The sequence below is a fragment of the Octodon degus genome, unplaced genomic scaffold (genome assembly GCF_000260255.1).
Source record: "Octodon degus isolate 3935 unplaced genomic scaffold, OctDeg1.0 scaffold00089, whole genome shotgun sequence".
In the NCBI taxonomy this organism is placed as follows: Eukaryota; Metazoa; Chordata; class Mammalia; order Rodentia; family Octodontidae; genus Octodon; species Octodon degus.
This window is the reverse complement of record NW_004524665.1, coordinates 3,475,038-3,489,913: the sequence shown is the minus strand read 5'-3', so window position 1 is coordinate 3,489,913 and position 14,876 is coordinate 3,475,038. Positions and strand designations below refer to the sequence as shown.

The following is a 14,876-nucleotide window of genomic DNA, read 5'->3' as shown; positions in this document are numbered from 1 at the left end:
AAAAAAAAGAGAAAATGAAAACCAAAACAAAGAAAAGGCTGGAGATGGAGACCTAGTGTGGCATGAAGGTCCTGGGCTTGACCCTCAGTGACACAGAGTGAGTGGGTGGAAACATTGCTGAGGCCACAAGAGGCAGGAGGACGGGAATCAGCCCCAGCCACCAGGTGCCCAGGAGAGGCAGCCTCCCTGTCTCGCCAGTGGCGTCGGCCTGGTGCCCCGCTGAAGCCTTGAAGGATGCTGAAATGACCACATCAGGGCCAGAAGCGCTTCCTTCCGTCTTCAAAGTGGCCTCGCCCAGGGCTTTCCACAGCCAGCTCCTCGGAGGCAGGGCCGTGCAGGGCAGGTGGGAAGACATACTCTCCACGCTTGTATCTCCTTTCATCTGGGGAAGTGTGAGTCAGGACACAGTGCTCCAGCCCACTGGGCTTGGCCTGGTCTGCTGGGCGGCTCCCCTCCAAGACCTACCTCGAGGATGAGTCCTTTTGATGTGCAAGATGGTCCTGGTCACCACAGTAATAAGAGCCACCTGCCCTGGTATTTATGGCGGGCTTCACCTGGGCTGGTATGAGCTCTGTCACTTGCTAATGCCTCAGGGCTGGGGGTGGGGGACCCAATTACCACAGGAGGTGACAAAGCCAATTCCCACAGAGCTGGCCCAAGATTCTCACAGTGAGCTGAAGCTTTCAATGGGCGCAGGAAAGGCAGGAATGATCACTGAGGAGGCAGGTGTGGTGGCGCATGCCTGTCATCTCAGCATTCAGGGAGGCTGAGGCAGGAGGCTTGAAAGTTTGAACCTAGCCTGGGCAATTACAGATTTAGTGAGACCCTGTTTCAAAATGAAAATAAAAATGGCTGGGGGGTGTGGCTCAGTATGAAGGCACAGGGTTGAAGACCACTACCGTTGGGGGTGGGATCATAGCCAAAGCTCTGCCCTGCTACTTACTTCCCCAGGGCTTCCTTCTGCATTTATGACTTATTGCCATGTTTCCCATTTTCTCAGTCCCTCTAGGCTGTTCATCCTCCGGCTTCTCTTGGGGAAAGACTCTGGGCCCAACTGGCTGTGTCCTACAGACCCAGAAGTGGACAGACTCTCGGGGAGGCCTGGCCCATGTGCAGGTGGACAGTGGCCTGGGCCTGAGTGTCCCCATGGAGCTGTGGAAGCCACAGAGGCCTGGGGGCTGGGTGGGCATGGAGCACACAGGGCTGTTTAGGAAGCAGCGCATCAGTCTACAGCCAGAACACCCTGACCGCGCTTGATCCTGTCCGATCTTGGGACCTAAGCAGGGTCGGGCCTGATGAGCACTTGGGTGGGAGGCTGAGGCAGGGTCACTTCAGGCTGACCTGAGCTACACAGCAAATCCTGCCTCAAAATAAATAACAAACAACAGGGCCTGGGATATAGCTCAGTAGAATAAGTGCTTCCCTGGCAAGTGCAAGGGCCTGAGTTCAACCCCTGGTTCCAAAAAAACAAACAAACAGCAATGCACTTCTTAGGCCTGTGGACCTCACAGCCTCTGGGATGTCTTCTCAGGGAGCTGACACACACTGAGGCAGTCTCGGTCATCTTCCTTTTTTTTTTTTTTTTTTTCCCTCTCTTTTTGAGACAGGTTCTCACCAAGCAGTTCAGGCTGATCTAGTGCTCGCTTTGTAGCCCACGCTGGTCTTGAACTCACCACGATCCTCCAGCCTCAGCCTCCCAAGTGCTGGGATTACAGGTGTGTACCACCATGTCCGGCCTATCTTTTGTCATGTTTAGCATCCTGGGAAACCAAACCCACTGCCTGCTGCCATCCCACAAGGGCTGAAACCGCCCAGGCCTGTCAGAGAATGAGGTCCCCTCTGCAGCTCCTCCCCTCCTTTACCAGGTTGGCACTGAGGGTAACGGCTGGGCAAAAGAAATATGTATTTAAATTTTAAATGTTGTTACAGAAAAAGATACATAACCAAGAATCCCCTACAAAATACACTCTCACACTGAACACGCTCATCCCATCATTCTTGCCAATTTCAGAAGTGTCTCTGGAGTCCTTTTTCCTAAGCGTCTCTGTGAGGTCCAATCAGAAAGACAGTGAAGAGGGGCTGGGGAGATGGCTCAGTGAAATAAGCGCTTCCCTGGCAAGCGCAAGAGCCTGAGTTCAATCCCTGGTTCCGCCAAAAGAAAAAAAAAAAAGGTACTGTATGGTATGTTTATGGGGCTGGAGAGATGGCTAAGTGGTCTAAAGCACCTACTTGAAACAAGCTTGGCAAAGCACAGGGACCTCGGTTCTATCCTCCAGCACCACATGCCAGCCAGCCCCGCCCCCTGGTGGACTGAGCTGGCCACACACACACACACACACACACACACACACACACACAATAAATAAATGTAATAAATAAAAATAAATTAAAAAAAAAAAAAAAGACAGTGAAGGCTGTGGCACCCAAAAGGACAGCTGTGTCCCCATCCAGGTTTTTTTTTAAGTGTACTTGGTACAGGGTCTCACTATGAAGCTTGGACTTGTAGTAATCCTCCTGTTTTCAGTCTCTCCAGTGCTGGGATTACAGGCATGAGCCACCACGCCCAGACTCAGTGGCATGCCTGGGGGCAGGGTGGGGGTAGCATGTGGTGCCAGGGATTGAACCCTTGCGCTTGCCTAAGCAGGCACTTAGTCTGCTGAGCTATCGCACCACCCTCATCCCTCTTATTCACTGATCTGGCATGGCAGAACTTCTAGCTCTTCCCCAAAGTCAAAATGACAGTGAAAGTCAACTTTCTAAATTGATTCAGGACATCAAGGAAGCCAGGGCAGCAACTAAGGACACTCATGAAAGGGGAGCAGCTTCAGAAAGTGGCAAGAACAATGGGATGAGTATGTCCAAAACCAGGGAGTGCTTTGAGGGAGACCATGGCCTTGTGTCTCTGTTTGCTTCAACTCAGAGCAATTCTCTGGCCTCAGCCTTCTGAGTGCTGGAATTACACACAGGCACCACCATGCCCAGCAGCAATGCGTCTTTCACTGCAATAAACTTCTTTAACTGTACTTGGTACAGGGTCTCACTATGAAGCTTGGACTTGTAGTAATCCTCCTGTTTTCAGTCTCTCCAGTGCTGGGATTACAGGCATGAGCCACCACGCCCAGACTCATGGCTCATGTTTATTGGTCATCCTGCATAAGGGAGATGGGCTGAGGTCCCCGACCCATGGGTCTGCAGCTATGCACACTCATCACCTGGGAAAGCCACAGTGAGCCAAAGGGTCCAGGTGACCCTCGCCCTGCCTAGCAGAGGCCAGCTCTGAGGGGATGGCTAAAGAGCACCCGAGCTGGTTTCCAGTGTCCACGGGTTTCACACCCCTGATTTCGGCCCATGAATCGCTTATTCTTTGGCTCCCCCTGCGCAGGACTCCTGGGCCTTCTAGGCTTTCACCTCAGCAGCAGAACCATTGCGGTGCATGTGGAGGAGGAGCGGAGCCGGCACCTTTGTCTGCCGAAGCTCTGCCACCAGACACTCCCCAGAGACCCCTCCACACCAGTTCTCACAAGGGTAACAGTGTCCCAGAACTACACAGTGAGACCCTGTCTCCAAAAAAGACAAGAAAAGGAGGAGGGGGAGGGCAAACTTGCACCGGTGCGCCAAGGATGCCCAAGAGTTTGAGGCAGGGAGCAGCATAGACTTTGCCTGCAGGAGAGACTTCGAGGGGTAAGAGGAGAGGACCCCAGTGGGCCCAGCGGCAGGAGCAGGGAGGGCAGTGGAGACTGGCGGTGCAGGCGCAGGACTGAAGCCCAGCAGCATCCTTTCCTGCCAAGCCAGTGCTCTGGCTCCCTTCTGGCAAGTACCTTCCCTTTCTGGTGAGAGGCCAGCTCAGGTTCTTTGAGTACTGGGGATTGAGCTGAGGCCTAAGAGGCCACATTTCTTCTTTTCTTCTTTCTTTCTTTCTTTCTTTCTTTCTTTCTTTCTTTTTTTAGTCTTTTTGAGACAAGGTCTCACTGTGCAGCTCAGCCTGGCCTTGAACTCACTTTGAAAGCCAGGCTGATCTTGAACTTGCAGCAATCCTCCTGCCTCAGCCTCCTAAGAGTGCTAGGATTACAGGTGTGTACCACCACACCCAACAAGGCCACATTTTGAGGCTGCAGAAGACTAGGGGAGGTTGGGCACTACCTCACAGATAGCCGCAGCACCCCATCCTTCCATCCATGGGGTCTGCATGTCCAGAGTGAAGTGGGGAGATCTGGCAGGGCTGAGTGCTCCTCCTTTCTCTGGGCCTCTTGTGTGCTGTGTGCTCACAGGAGACCCTGAGGGCTGCTGCCCAGGCCTTCCATGCCAATAGCTGCAAGATCTGCCTTGTCGCTGGGCATGATGGTGCACACCTATAATCCTGGCACTTGGAGAGGCCAGTCCAGTAGATTAGCAACTGAGAATAAGAAAGGGTTGGAGATGCAGTTCGGTGTAGAGGCTTGGGTTTGATTTGTACGAACAACAATAAAGAAGAGGGCCGCTCACTGCCTCAGCCTCCTCCAGTCTCCTCTCATGATGGACACCAACTGCCTCATGCAGGGTGGTCTCAGGTGCAGGTGGGTCTCCCCTGCTGTTAGCCCCAGGGACCCCCAGAGGTGCAGGCTCGTTGGTCTTTGCAGAAGTGAGCAAGTGCAGAGGGTCAGTGGAAGTACCTGTGACCCAGCAATGCTAACATGCTGGGGGCAGGGGGGAAGGGTCCCTGGAGTGGTGAGGGCATGGGCTGGGTGTGGCTCTTGGGTCAGAGTCCAGCCCGAGTCCCTGGCATGCTCAGTGCTGTGCCACATGTTACTGGGACAGGACAGGAGCGCTCTGGGCACCCAGTGCCTCCTCTGTCCTGCTGCTGCCAAGAGTCAAGGCCCTGTGATCTCAGGGGATGGATGCTCCAAGCACTTGGGCTTCCACGGCCAGACTCACAGGCCTGGGTGGCCCTGGCAATGCCACTGACCTCTCTGTGACCCAAGCCAAGTGTTTTCAGGGAGAGGAAAGGGCAGGGAGGTATTGAGGGGCAGCCAGTGGCGGAGAGAGCCACCAGCCTGATCCCAGAGCACCAGGGAGGAAGGAGAAGCCTGTCCACCCTTCCTGGCCACCAGGACACAATCCTGTGTCCTCCTCCTGCCCGCCCCACCTAAAACCCTGCAGCCGTAGTGGCAAAGCACTGGGCTAGAACATGGTGACCTAATTAAGGTCTGGACTGCACACCTAGCAAGTGGTCACTTGATCTTGGGGACAACCTGAGAAGGTGGTCACTCGCCTTTTTCCACATCTCACTTACAGGCGCGTGCCTGCCTAGCTCAGTGGCTCTGCTGGAGGGGCCGCCAACCCTGCTGCAGCCTCAAGAGCTCAGAAACTTCTATGGAGGCCAAGGTGCCTGCTGTCTCTGGGCCTAGGGTAGCTGTGAAGACAGCAGGAAAGGTTAGCAGGTTAGTCTCACTCATTTCAAACTGGGCATGGGGGTGCACACCTGTGATCCCAGCACTTGGGAGGCTGATGCAGGAGATTCACCAGGAGTGGGACTAGCTTGGGCTTCATATCAAGACCCTGTCTCAACATAAACAGGCAATAAAAAGCTGAGCTATCCCTTCTAGGGAAGGGAACAGGCATGCAAGGAGGGGACAAAGACCAATCTGGGCAAGATCCAGGGCAAGCGGCCTTGAAACTCTGTGGGCACTTGATCTTGGGGACAACCTGAGAAGGTGGTCACTTCACCCGAGAAGGTGAAACAGCACTGGGGCTGGCAGCACCTGGACATTTTGGGCACAAGTTGGCCCTAGTCACAATGGGGGCTCAGTGAGCAGTGCTGGGGGAAGGGCAACTAACTCCTTGCTGAGGTCAGGCACAGCAAGGGTGGGTGGGGAAGGGACAGCAGAGCCAGGCCTGCAGGCATGGTGCCTTGTGACAATAGCCTCCCACTCCCTGTGAGCTGGACCCAAGCTGGCAGTGGGTGGCCTTGGGTAGAGACCAGGCAGCCACCCCACCCCACAGGGCAAGGGCCACTATCTGAAGTCAGGCCTGGCCCACATGGAGGGAGCCCTGGCTCTAGTAACCTTCACCCCACCACAGGTTTCGCAGAATCAGCAACAGACCCTGAGGAGGCTGCTGTTCTGCTAGCAACCCAGTTGCATCAGTGCTGCCAAGGCCTGGCCTTCACGCAGCGGCCAGGGGCTCCAGGCCAAGGTCAAAGGCAATCACAGCAGGCCAGGCACACACACACCCATGCCTGGACTATCACTGGCCCTGCCTGGGAGGAGGAGGCAATTAGTATGTTTCCAAAGACAGATGGCACGCAGGGACACTCATGGGGAGCCCACAGGGCCCTGCACACCCAGAGAGCCCACAGGAGCTGGCAGTGCTTGTGACACAGAGGCAGGGTGGTGACACAAAGCTATCGCAGGGCTTAACTAGATGGAGGCCTTGGAAACAGTCACACAGACATCCTACCCCATGTGCCACCCAGCACCCAGGCATCAGGGATCAGTGCCTGCAGAGCAAGAAAAATCACAGGGGATCAACAGCAACTCAGATAATATAAGTGCTGGGCTTGGGTGTGACCCAAGGCCAGAATGAGGTCCACAGTGCCATCCCCAGTGCTGGAAGAAAGGAAAGACCAAAGGCAAGTGCACATCCCCAAGGAGAAGCCTTTAACGACCCCCAGTGACAGGCGCCCCCCATCCTGGTCTCCAGATCCCTGGCCTCTTATCCAAAAGTCTGGTAGGCTTGAGGCAGGAGGGCAGAGTTCAAGGCTGGCAGGGGCTGCACAGGGAGGGCAGGAGAGCCAGGGCACATAATCCAGGAAAGGTGCCCACAGCCTCAAAGCTAGCGCAGAGCAGAGCGGCGCAGATGTGTCTGCACCCAGGAGAACATGCAGCGGGGGTGGGGTGGGCACCTGTGATTCTGGTGCTGGGAAGTGGGGGGCTGCAAGTTTGAGCCCAGCCTGGCATTAAACCTAGTGAGAACCTATCTCAAAATAAAAAATACTGCTGGGCATGGTGGTGCATGCCTGTAGTCCCAGCACTCAGGACGCTGAAGCAGAATTGCTGTGTGTTTGGGACCAGCCTAGGCTACATAGTGAGACTCTATCTCAAAACAAACAAACACAAAATAAAAAATACAAAAGGGATGGGATGTAGCCCAGTGCAAAGGCCCAGTGTTCAATCTGCACTAGGACTGAGAGACAAGAGACAGAGACAGAGACAGAGACAGGGACAGAGACAGAGACAGAGACAGGGACAGGGACAGAAACAGAGACAGAGACAGGGACAGAGACAGAGAGACAGGGACAGGGACAGGGACAGAGACAGAGACAGAGACAGAGACAGAGACAGAGAGACAGGGACAGGGACAGGGACAGGGACAGAGACAGAGACAGAGACAGAGACAGGGACAGAGACAGAGAGACAGGGACAGGGACAGAGACAGAGACAGGGACAGAGACAGAGACAGAGACAGGGACAGGGACAGAGACAGAGAGAGTGGCTCAGCAGGACTGGAGAGTGACTCCATATAGAGCACGTGCTGACTACGCACCAGGACCTGGGTTCCATCCCAACACCAGGGTTGGGAGTCGGCGGGGGAGGTACCAGGCCCCAGAGCAGCCAGAATCAGTTTCTACTCTCAAAGTCTGAGACATTTTTACTATTTTCCAGGACATCTTAAACCAGGAATGTTATACTTTAGTAATGAAAAAGAATGCATGAAGCTGCTTTGCTCTTGTTGCTTTTGCTGTTTGCTGTGAGCTGTTGCCCCTCCGCCACACCACCCTGCCTTGGAGCCAGCTGATTGTGGGCTGAAACCTCTGTCTACAAACTGTGAGCTAAATAGCTAAATAAACTTGTCATCTTGGAGGGAGAGGGAGAGAGAGAGAGAGAGAGAGAGAGAGAGAGAGAGAGAAAGGGAGGGAGAGAGGGAGAGAAGGAGGAAGGGAGAGGGAGGCAGGCAGGCAGGAAGGCATGAAACTTCCTTTTAAACTGCAAGAGTCTTTTTCCAGTTTCCCTCAAGAAAAGCTGAATCTCCACTTTCTTTGGTGGGGTTCTCACCCATACAAGGATGGTGTGGCCACACATGCACAGAGGAGACCCCCAAGGTCAGAAACAAGGTCCCTAACTTCACGCCCAACCACAGGCCAAGGAGGTAGACCCTGCGTCCAAGGTCTGTAAGCTCTCACTCTGCCTCTCCATCTGCAGTTTTCAGCTCAGGGACACCTTAGAGACAGGAATACAAAGGTGACAAATGATGCAGATGTCACCCAGGGCCCAGCTGCAGGGGACATCACCTATCCACTTCCTTCACTGGCAGGAGAAGCAGACGGAAAAGCAATTGTGTCTTTGTTTATTTGTTTGAGACAGGATCTTTCTACCTAGTCCAGGATGGCCTCAAACTCTTAGCAATCCTCCTGCCTCAGCCTCCCAAGGGCCGGGATCTCTGCTCTGCACCACCATACCTGGAAAAGGCAGTTCTTGCTCCTGCTCCAGCACACACCTTCCAGACCAGATGCACCCGAGGTCCTGAATCTCCAGCCTCGCCTCTCTGCCCACTCAACTGAGGTACCACCGGTTCCCATGTGGCTTCTGTTTAGCCCCTGGGACATGAGGCAGCCCCTGTGAGTGTCACCCCAGCCACCTGTGCAGTCACCAGGTTCTGGAGACTGATTCTGGCCAGGATGCCTGGCTCTCCTGTTTTCAGCCTCCCCAGTCCTGGGATTACAGGTGTGTACCACCATGCCCGTACTTGTTCACTGGCTCAGCACACCCCGGGGCGGGGCCCGCACAGCATGCAGGACCAGGGATTGAATCCTGGCCCCTGAGCTTGCTGAAATAGGTGCTTAGTCCACTGGGCTATCTCACTGGCATGCCACCTCTTGTCTTGCATATTGTAGTGGAAGAAGAGAACAGCTGGGTGTGGTGGCAGGGCACATCTGTGACCCCTGCCCTTGGCAGGCTGAGGTATAAGGAGTGGTAAGGGTTTGAGGCCAGCACAGACCATATAGAGAGACCCTGTCTCAAAAAAAACAAGAGACAGAGAGACAGACAGACAGAGACAGAGAGATGGACAGAGTCTGATCTAGTAGTGAGACTCTGAACATCCTGTAGACCCATCCCTAAAATACAAAGATAAATAAACTACTCATGAATGGGCTGCAGGAGACCATTTTTGCATAATGTAAACCTTTAATAATTGTTTTTATCATTTAATTTCAAAGTCCCATCTATCAAGCTCTCCTAAGACATGAGGCGAGAGGCCCCTCAGAGCACAAGGTGTACATGGGTGGGAAGAAGGGGACCCCCGCAGAGAACACTGGCACAAGGGCAGCCTCCAAGGACTCCTGGCTCCCCCCACCTCCCCCAGCTCCCCCTGGCTCCCCGGCCCACCCCACCGGCTCCCTCCAGCTCCCCACCCCCGGCTCCCCTCCTCCTCTTGAATTGGACCCCACATCCTGCAAGCTGACAGTGAAGGCAGCCAGGGCAGGAGCCACCCTGAAAAGCAGGATCAGCTGTCTGGTCCTGGCCCTTGGTTCCAATAGCCAGATGTGCAAAAGCCAGTCCAAGGATGGACTTCTGGCCTCTCTGAGTCACTGCTGACTCGGGAGCCGCACCAGAAGAGGCTGTGTTCCTCCCTCCTGCCTTTCTCCCTGGAGCAGGGCGTGGCCGTTCCCATCTGCCCACTACCTGCCTGAGCTTTCTCTTTCTCAACGCTGGGGGACAGACTGAGGGCCAGAACACTAAACACGGGCTCTACACTGAGCTGTACCCTGGCCCCACCTTCCCATAACTGAAGTCAGTCTATGAAATCTCAGCATTGGGAGGCTGAGGCAGGAGACTACAAAGTTGACGCCAGGCTGGGCTACTCAGTGAGCTCAAATTCACCTTGGACTACACAGTGAGACCCTGTCTTAAACAAAACAATCTGGGCACGGCAGCACATGCCTATAATCCTGACACTTGGGAGGCTGAGACAGGAGGATCCCAAATTTAGGGCTAGCCTAAGCAATTTATAGAGACCACACCTTAAATGTTAAAAAATAATAATAGCTGAAAAAAAATAATAATAGCTGAAAAAAATAATAATAGCTGGAATGTAATGTGTACTCCTTGGGTTCAGTTTCTAGCACCAGAAAAAAAGGGGGGAAAAGAAAAGAAAAGACAAAGAAAAACAGGGAGAGAAAAAGGCAAGAAATAAAGAGGTCCTCTTTTTGGCTTTCAGTGGTACCTTGTCATGGGGCAAAGTGGCATTCTCGGGGTGTCCATGACAGCAGCATTTGGGATTCTTAGTAAAAGCACAGCTCCCTACCCTCTCTTCCGGAAAGTAAAACCCGAGCCATGAGTGTGCCACGAACTCCAGCTGCAGTGTTTTCAGATGCACTCTGAGCCACCTGGCCTGAGCTCTGTCCCCATTACCTCCCGGCGACGGGCCCGGCTCGTCACGGCTTCCTGTCTAACCTGGCCCTTACGGCTCAGTTTCAGCCCCGGACACACACACAGAGTCAGATTCTCTGGCCCTTGTGCCCTCCGCTAGAATCAGGCCACCGTGCTCCTGGCGTGGCTATCCAGTGACACACTTGGAAGCAGAAGGGGACTTTCTCTGGCTGGGCTGGTGACGCCACTGGCTTGCACAGTCTCTCTGCAGCTGCAGAGTTAGGAGCCAGGCGTGAGTCCATGCCTGAGGCCACCTAGATGGGACACCCACTCCAAGGACTCAGGAAGCTTGGCCTTCCAAGTACTCTTCTTTTGTTTGCTTGTTTTTTCAATCTTGTAAATGTAGGGGATCCCTTAGCCAAATCCTTTACAATAGGAAAATCACACTTCGAAGCCCAGAGCGGTTGGGCAGTATCCCTCTGAATTTCCCAGGCCCCAGCCTCAGCAGAAGGATGAAGGGTGAGCTTTGTGTGCTCTGAGCGGGTCAGGTTTCACTCAGCAGTGTGCCCAGGCAGTGGAGGAGACATCGGAACGCAAATCTAGAAACTACTGAGAAGGGAACTCTTGCTGAACAGGAGGCACTCCTGGCCCGGGTAGGGCTCTGGTCTACCGCTTTTGTTTTGTAGTTAGCACAGTTGAATTAGATAGGACACACCTGTTATCTCAGTATTGTGAGGCTGAGGCAGGAGGATCTCAAATTTGAGGCCAGCCTAGGCTACACAGGAAACCCTGTCTCAAAAGCTGAGGTCACACTGGACTAGGGTGAGCCCGAAGTCTATTCACTGTGTCCTCATAGGATGGCCATGTGAAGACCCAGAGACAGGTGACAAAAGACAGGGATTAGAGAGGGGTGGCCATCAAGTAAGGAAAGCTAAGGGTGACTAGCAGCCAGCAGAGCAAGGAGGACACAGGAATGAGACTCCCCAGAGCACCTGGGCCCCGGCAACCCCTTGGTGCCAGACTTCTCCATTCCCAATGACAGGCAGAGTAAGTGCCACCTGATTTAAGCTTCCCAATGTGTGGCAGTTTGCCCCACAGCTCCAGAACACCAACACTCTGCCCAGTCCGAGCCAGACTCAGGGGAGCCAGACTCGGGGGAGTCAGTTCCACAAAACTGTTTACACAACAAAGTGACAACACAAGTTGGAGCCTGCCGGCCTGTGTCCACAGTCCCTGCAGCCTGGGAGGCTGAGGCAGGAAGATCACACATGTAAGCCCAGGCTGGGCAACTTCCCACCTTTAGCAGGAGCCTGTCTCAAGACTAAAGAATAAATTACAAAATAAAAAATAAAAAAATAAAATGGGCTGGGGTGTAGCTCAGTGTGAAGGACTAGACAAATTCTTCCACCTGCCTAGCCACAGCCATGGGATTGCGCAGAACTCACTGCTGGAGCCTCCAGGGACCCTGGCCTTGTGCTAAGGTGACAAACACATCATTTGTCCCATCCTGCCACCACCAAAGAACAGGAGCTGCCCGGGCACCTCTGCGAGCCCAGGAAGCCTGGCCTGGCTCCTCTTCCAAACCTGAGTGGACAGTATACTTCAGAAAGCAGCTCACAGGGATGCACTGGTGTGCTGCGGCCCCCAGGGTTTCCTCATTGTGGAGGGTTATCTGTATTTAGGTACAGGAAACCTAAGGGGGAAAGGGCCTCGGAGGACACCACAGGCTTCAGTTAGGGGAAGGAGCCCCAGGTCCATGGGCTGCAGTGGATACCACCAGTGAAGACCACCCTTTCTTCCTTCCTTTCCGTTCCCTTTCTTTCTTTCCTTCCTTCTTCTTCCTTCCTTCCTTCCTTCCTTTCTTTAAGACAGGGTCTTGCTACATGGTCCATCCTGGCCCTGAACTTCCTACATTGCTCAGGCTGGCCTCAAACTCATAGCAATCCTCCTGCCTCAGCCTCCTGAGAACTGAGGTGGCATCACAAGTGTTTGCCACCATACTCAGCTTTCTTCAGCTTTTCTTTTTAAGAGACAAGATCTTCCTGAATGGCTAATTTGTCCAGATTGAGCTCAAACCTGCAATCCTGTTTCAGTCTCCCCAAATTCCAGCTTATACAAGGCATGCAGAGCCGGAAGGACAGAGACCCAGAATGCAGGGTCTAGAAGTCCATCTTGGATGCCTGCACCCCTCCTTTCAGGGATGGGGTACCAAGCCAGTGCACACAAGGAATTTGCCTGGCCAAAGGAACTGGCTTGTAGCCAAGCCGAAACCATGGTAGTCACACCCCATAAAAGTGGGCACAGCGAGGCCCTTGCTGGGGTTGCTCTGTCCTCCTGAACTTGAGGAAACTGATGTATAGATCCAGCCACACCTGAAGCCAGTGCTGGCCTTTTACTTTCAGGAGCTAAATAATTCTTTTGTTTAAGCCAAGGGGGGGGGGGGGTGGAGACACAAGGCTCAGTAGAATAAGTGCTTCCCTGGCAAGCGCAAGGACCTTAGTTCAATCCCTGGTTCCGCCAAAAACAAAGACTTATCTAAGCCAATTGGGGTTGCAAGCGACAGAAGTTCGGACCCGGAATTCTGATGGCAGGAAGCGGGTCACACACTGCTGTTCCCAGCCAGATGTTTCCTCATAGATGCCACCCAAGGCAGCCAACTAACAAGCTTGCCCTTCCAAAAGGAGCATTTTTACAAGTGTGTGTGGGGTGGTGCAAGTCTGAAATCTCACAGCTCTGGGAAGCTGAAGCAGGACGATGGCAAGTTCGGGCCCAATCTGAGCAATTTAGCAAAACTGTGTCTCAAAAATAAATAAATAAATAAATAAATAAATAAAAATTTAAAAAATCAAAATGATGTAGTTCTGAGTTCAGTACACACGTGTGCATGCACGTTTTACAGGAAACACGGAGGCAGCGGGGTGACCACACAGCCATCTGAAGATCGGGGCCCCCAAGATGCCCTCTCTGAGTCTAGCTGGGGGGGTGTTGGGGAGGGGGACAGGGACATGGGAAGAATGGGGTCTTCCCTGAAACGCACAGCGTGTGGGACTCGCAGGCTCTGACAAACCGCCGCCTCACCGACAGCTTCCCACACCACCCGACTGCATCCATCCAAGCCAGACCCAGGAACAGTGCCCAAAGACAGGGGTGGAAATCAGGAGCCAGGAGGCAGGGGCTTAAGTGTTCTGCGCGCTCCACCCAGGGGCCTCTAAATAGAACCTTGCATTCCACGCGGTTTTAGACGCCCAAGCCTGACCTGGCCAAGGCCTCTGCACCCCCGGGCCGTTTTTTCTGGTCTCGACTCTGTTCTGGAAATAGCTCGATTGGAACCTCACGATGTGCAAAATTCTTCTCTGTCTTAAAGGGTAGGGGACCACCGTCAGGGCGGTCCCAGGCCACCCAGCGCCCAGCAGGTACCCCCTCGCCCTTCCGCCTCCTGCGCAGCTGCTCTTTTCAGGTCTGGCTGCCCAGCAGCCCCCAGGTTCCTGGGAGGTCAAGGGTGCTGGCCCTCGGGCCTCGGGTGCGACAGTCAGAGCGCGACTCAGGGCGCCTGGTCAAGACTTGCAGTCCCCTTTTGTTTTAAAAGATAAAAGGATGAGAAGGGCTGAGTTCTCGGGGAACGGAGTTGGGGCTGGCAGGAGAGGCAGGCGGTTCCCTTTCCTAGAGTTTACTCGCGGAGCGGATCTACCGGGAACAGATGGAGGTGGGGACAAGGACCCTCCAGGGGACCCTGGAACTCGAGCTCAGCGGCCTTAGGGCTCGGTGTGGGAACTCCTGCTGCGGGGTCCCAGGCCTGCGAAGTCCCGTCCACCTACATTACCCGCATCTACACACGCGCGCGCTGGCATAGACGCGGTAGCGCAGGACTCAGCCACGTCGAGCCAATTCGAATGCACGCGGGGAGCCCTGCACCCCTAGCGCCCCGTCCCACTACGTGGGGCCCGGACGCGGGACTCGGGGACCCTGGGACATGGGTCGCTTACCTCCGGAACACACTCTCCAAGTCCTTGAGGCGGCGGCGGCTGAGCTCCGGGAACTCCGTGTAGGGGTTGAAGACCCGGCAGCGTCTGGGCGGCGCCGCGCCCTCCGCGATGTGCAGGCGGCGGCTCAGCTGCGCGCTCAGCTCGGCGTCGGCGCCGGTCGAGGGCGCGGGGTCCGGGGCGGCGCGGGGCTCCTCCGTGTCCTCGAGCCGCAGGCGGTGCTGCAGCTTGCGCGTCAGCTCCTCGCCGGCCATGCTGCGTCGGGTTCCAGCGCCGGCAGTGCTCTGCTCCGGGTTCTGCTCGCTGGGACCTGGGGCGGGGACCTCGGGGCGGAACCTCTGGGCGGGGACCGGGGGGCGGGGACGCGGGGCGCGCTGCCTTCTCCCTGGCTGGGGACGCAGGTGCTGGCGTCCGTCCCCCGGGAACCTCAGCAGACAGTTTCAAGCCAAGTGGAGCCTTCCTCCCTCGCCTCGAAGAAGCGTCCCGAGCGAGGGGATTGCAGCTTGGGGCGGTGGTTGGGGAGCGGGAGCCCCGGGTGACACGCGCTCCA

At 54.9% G+C, this 14,876-nt stretch overlaps 1 protein-coding gene across 1 annotated transcript in view; it reads right to left on the bottom strand.

The window, feature by feature from the left end:
* The window catches only part of Efhd1 (EF-hand domain family member D1), a 32,446-nt gene extending 17,815 nt beyond the window's left edge, over positions 1 to 14,631 (bottom strand). The window contains exon 1 of the mRNA XM_004637399.2: positions 14,330 to 14,631. Coding sequence (XP_004637456.1) covers positions 14,330 to 14,580 — 251 coding nt within the window. The 5' untranslated portion in view covers positions 14,581 to 14,631. The remainder of the gene's footprint in view (positions 1 to 14,329) is intronic.
* Positions 14,632 to 14,876: the final 245 nt, after the last annotated feature.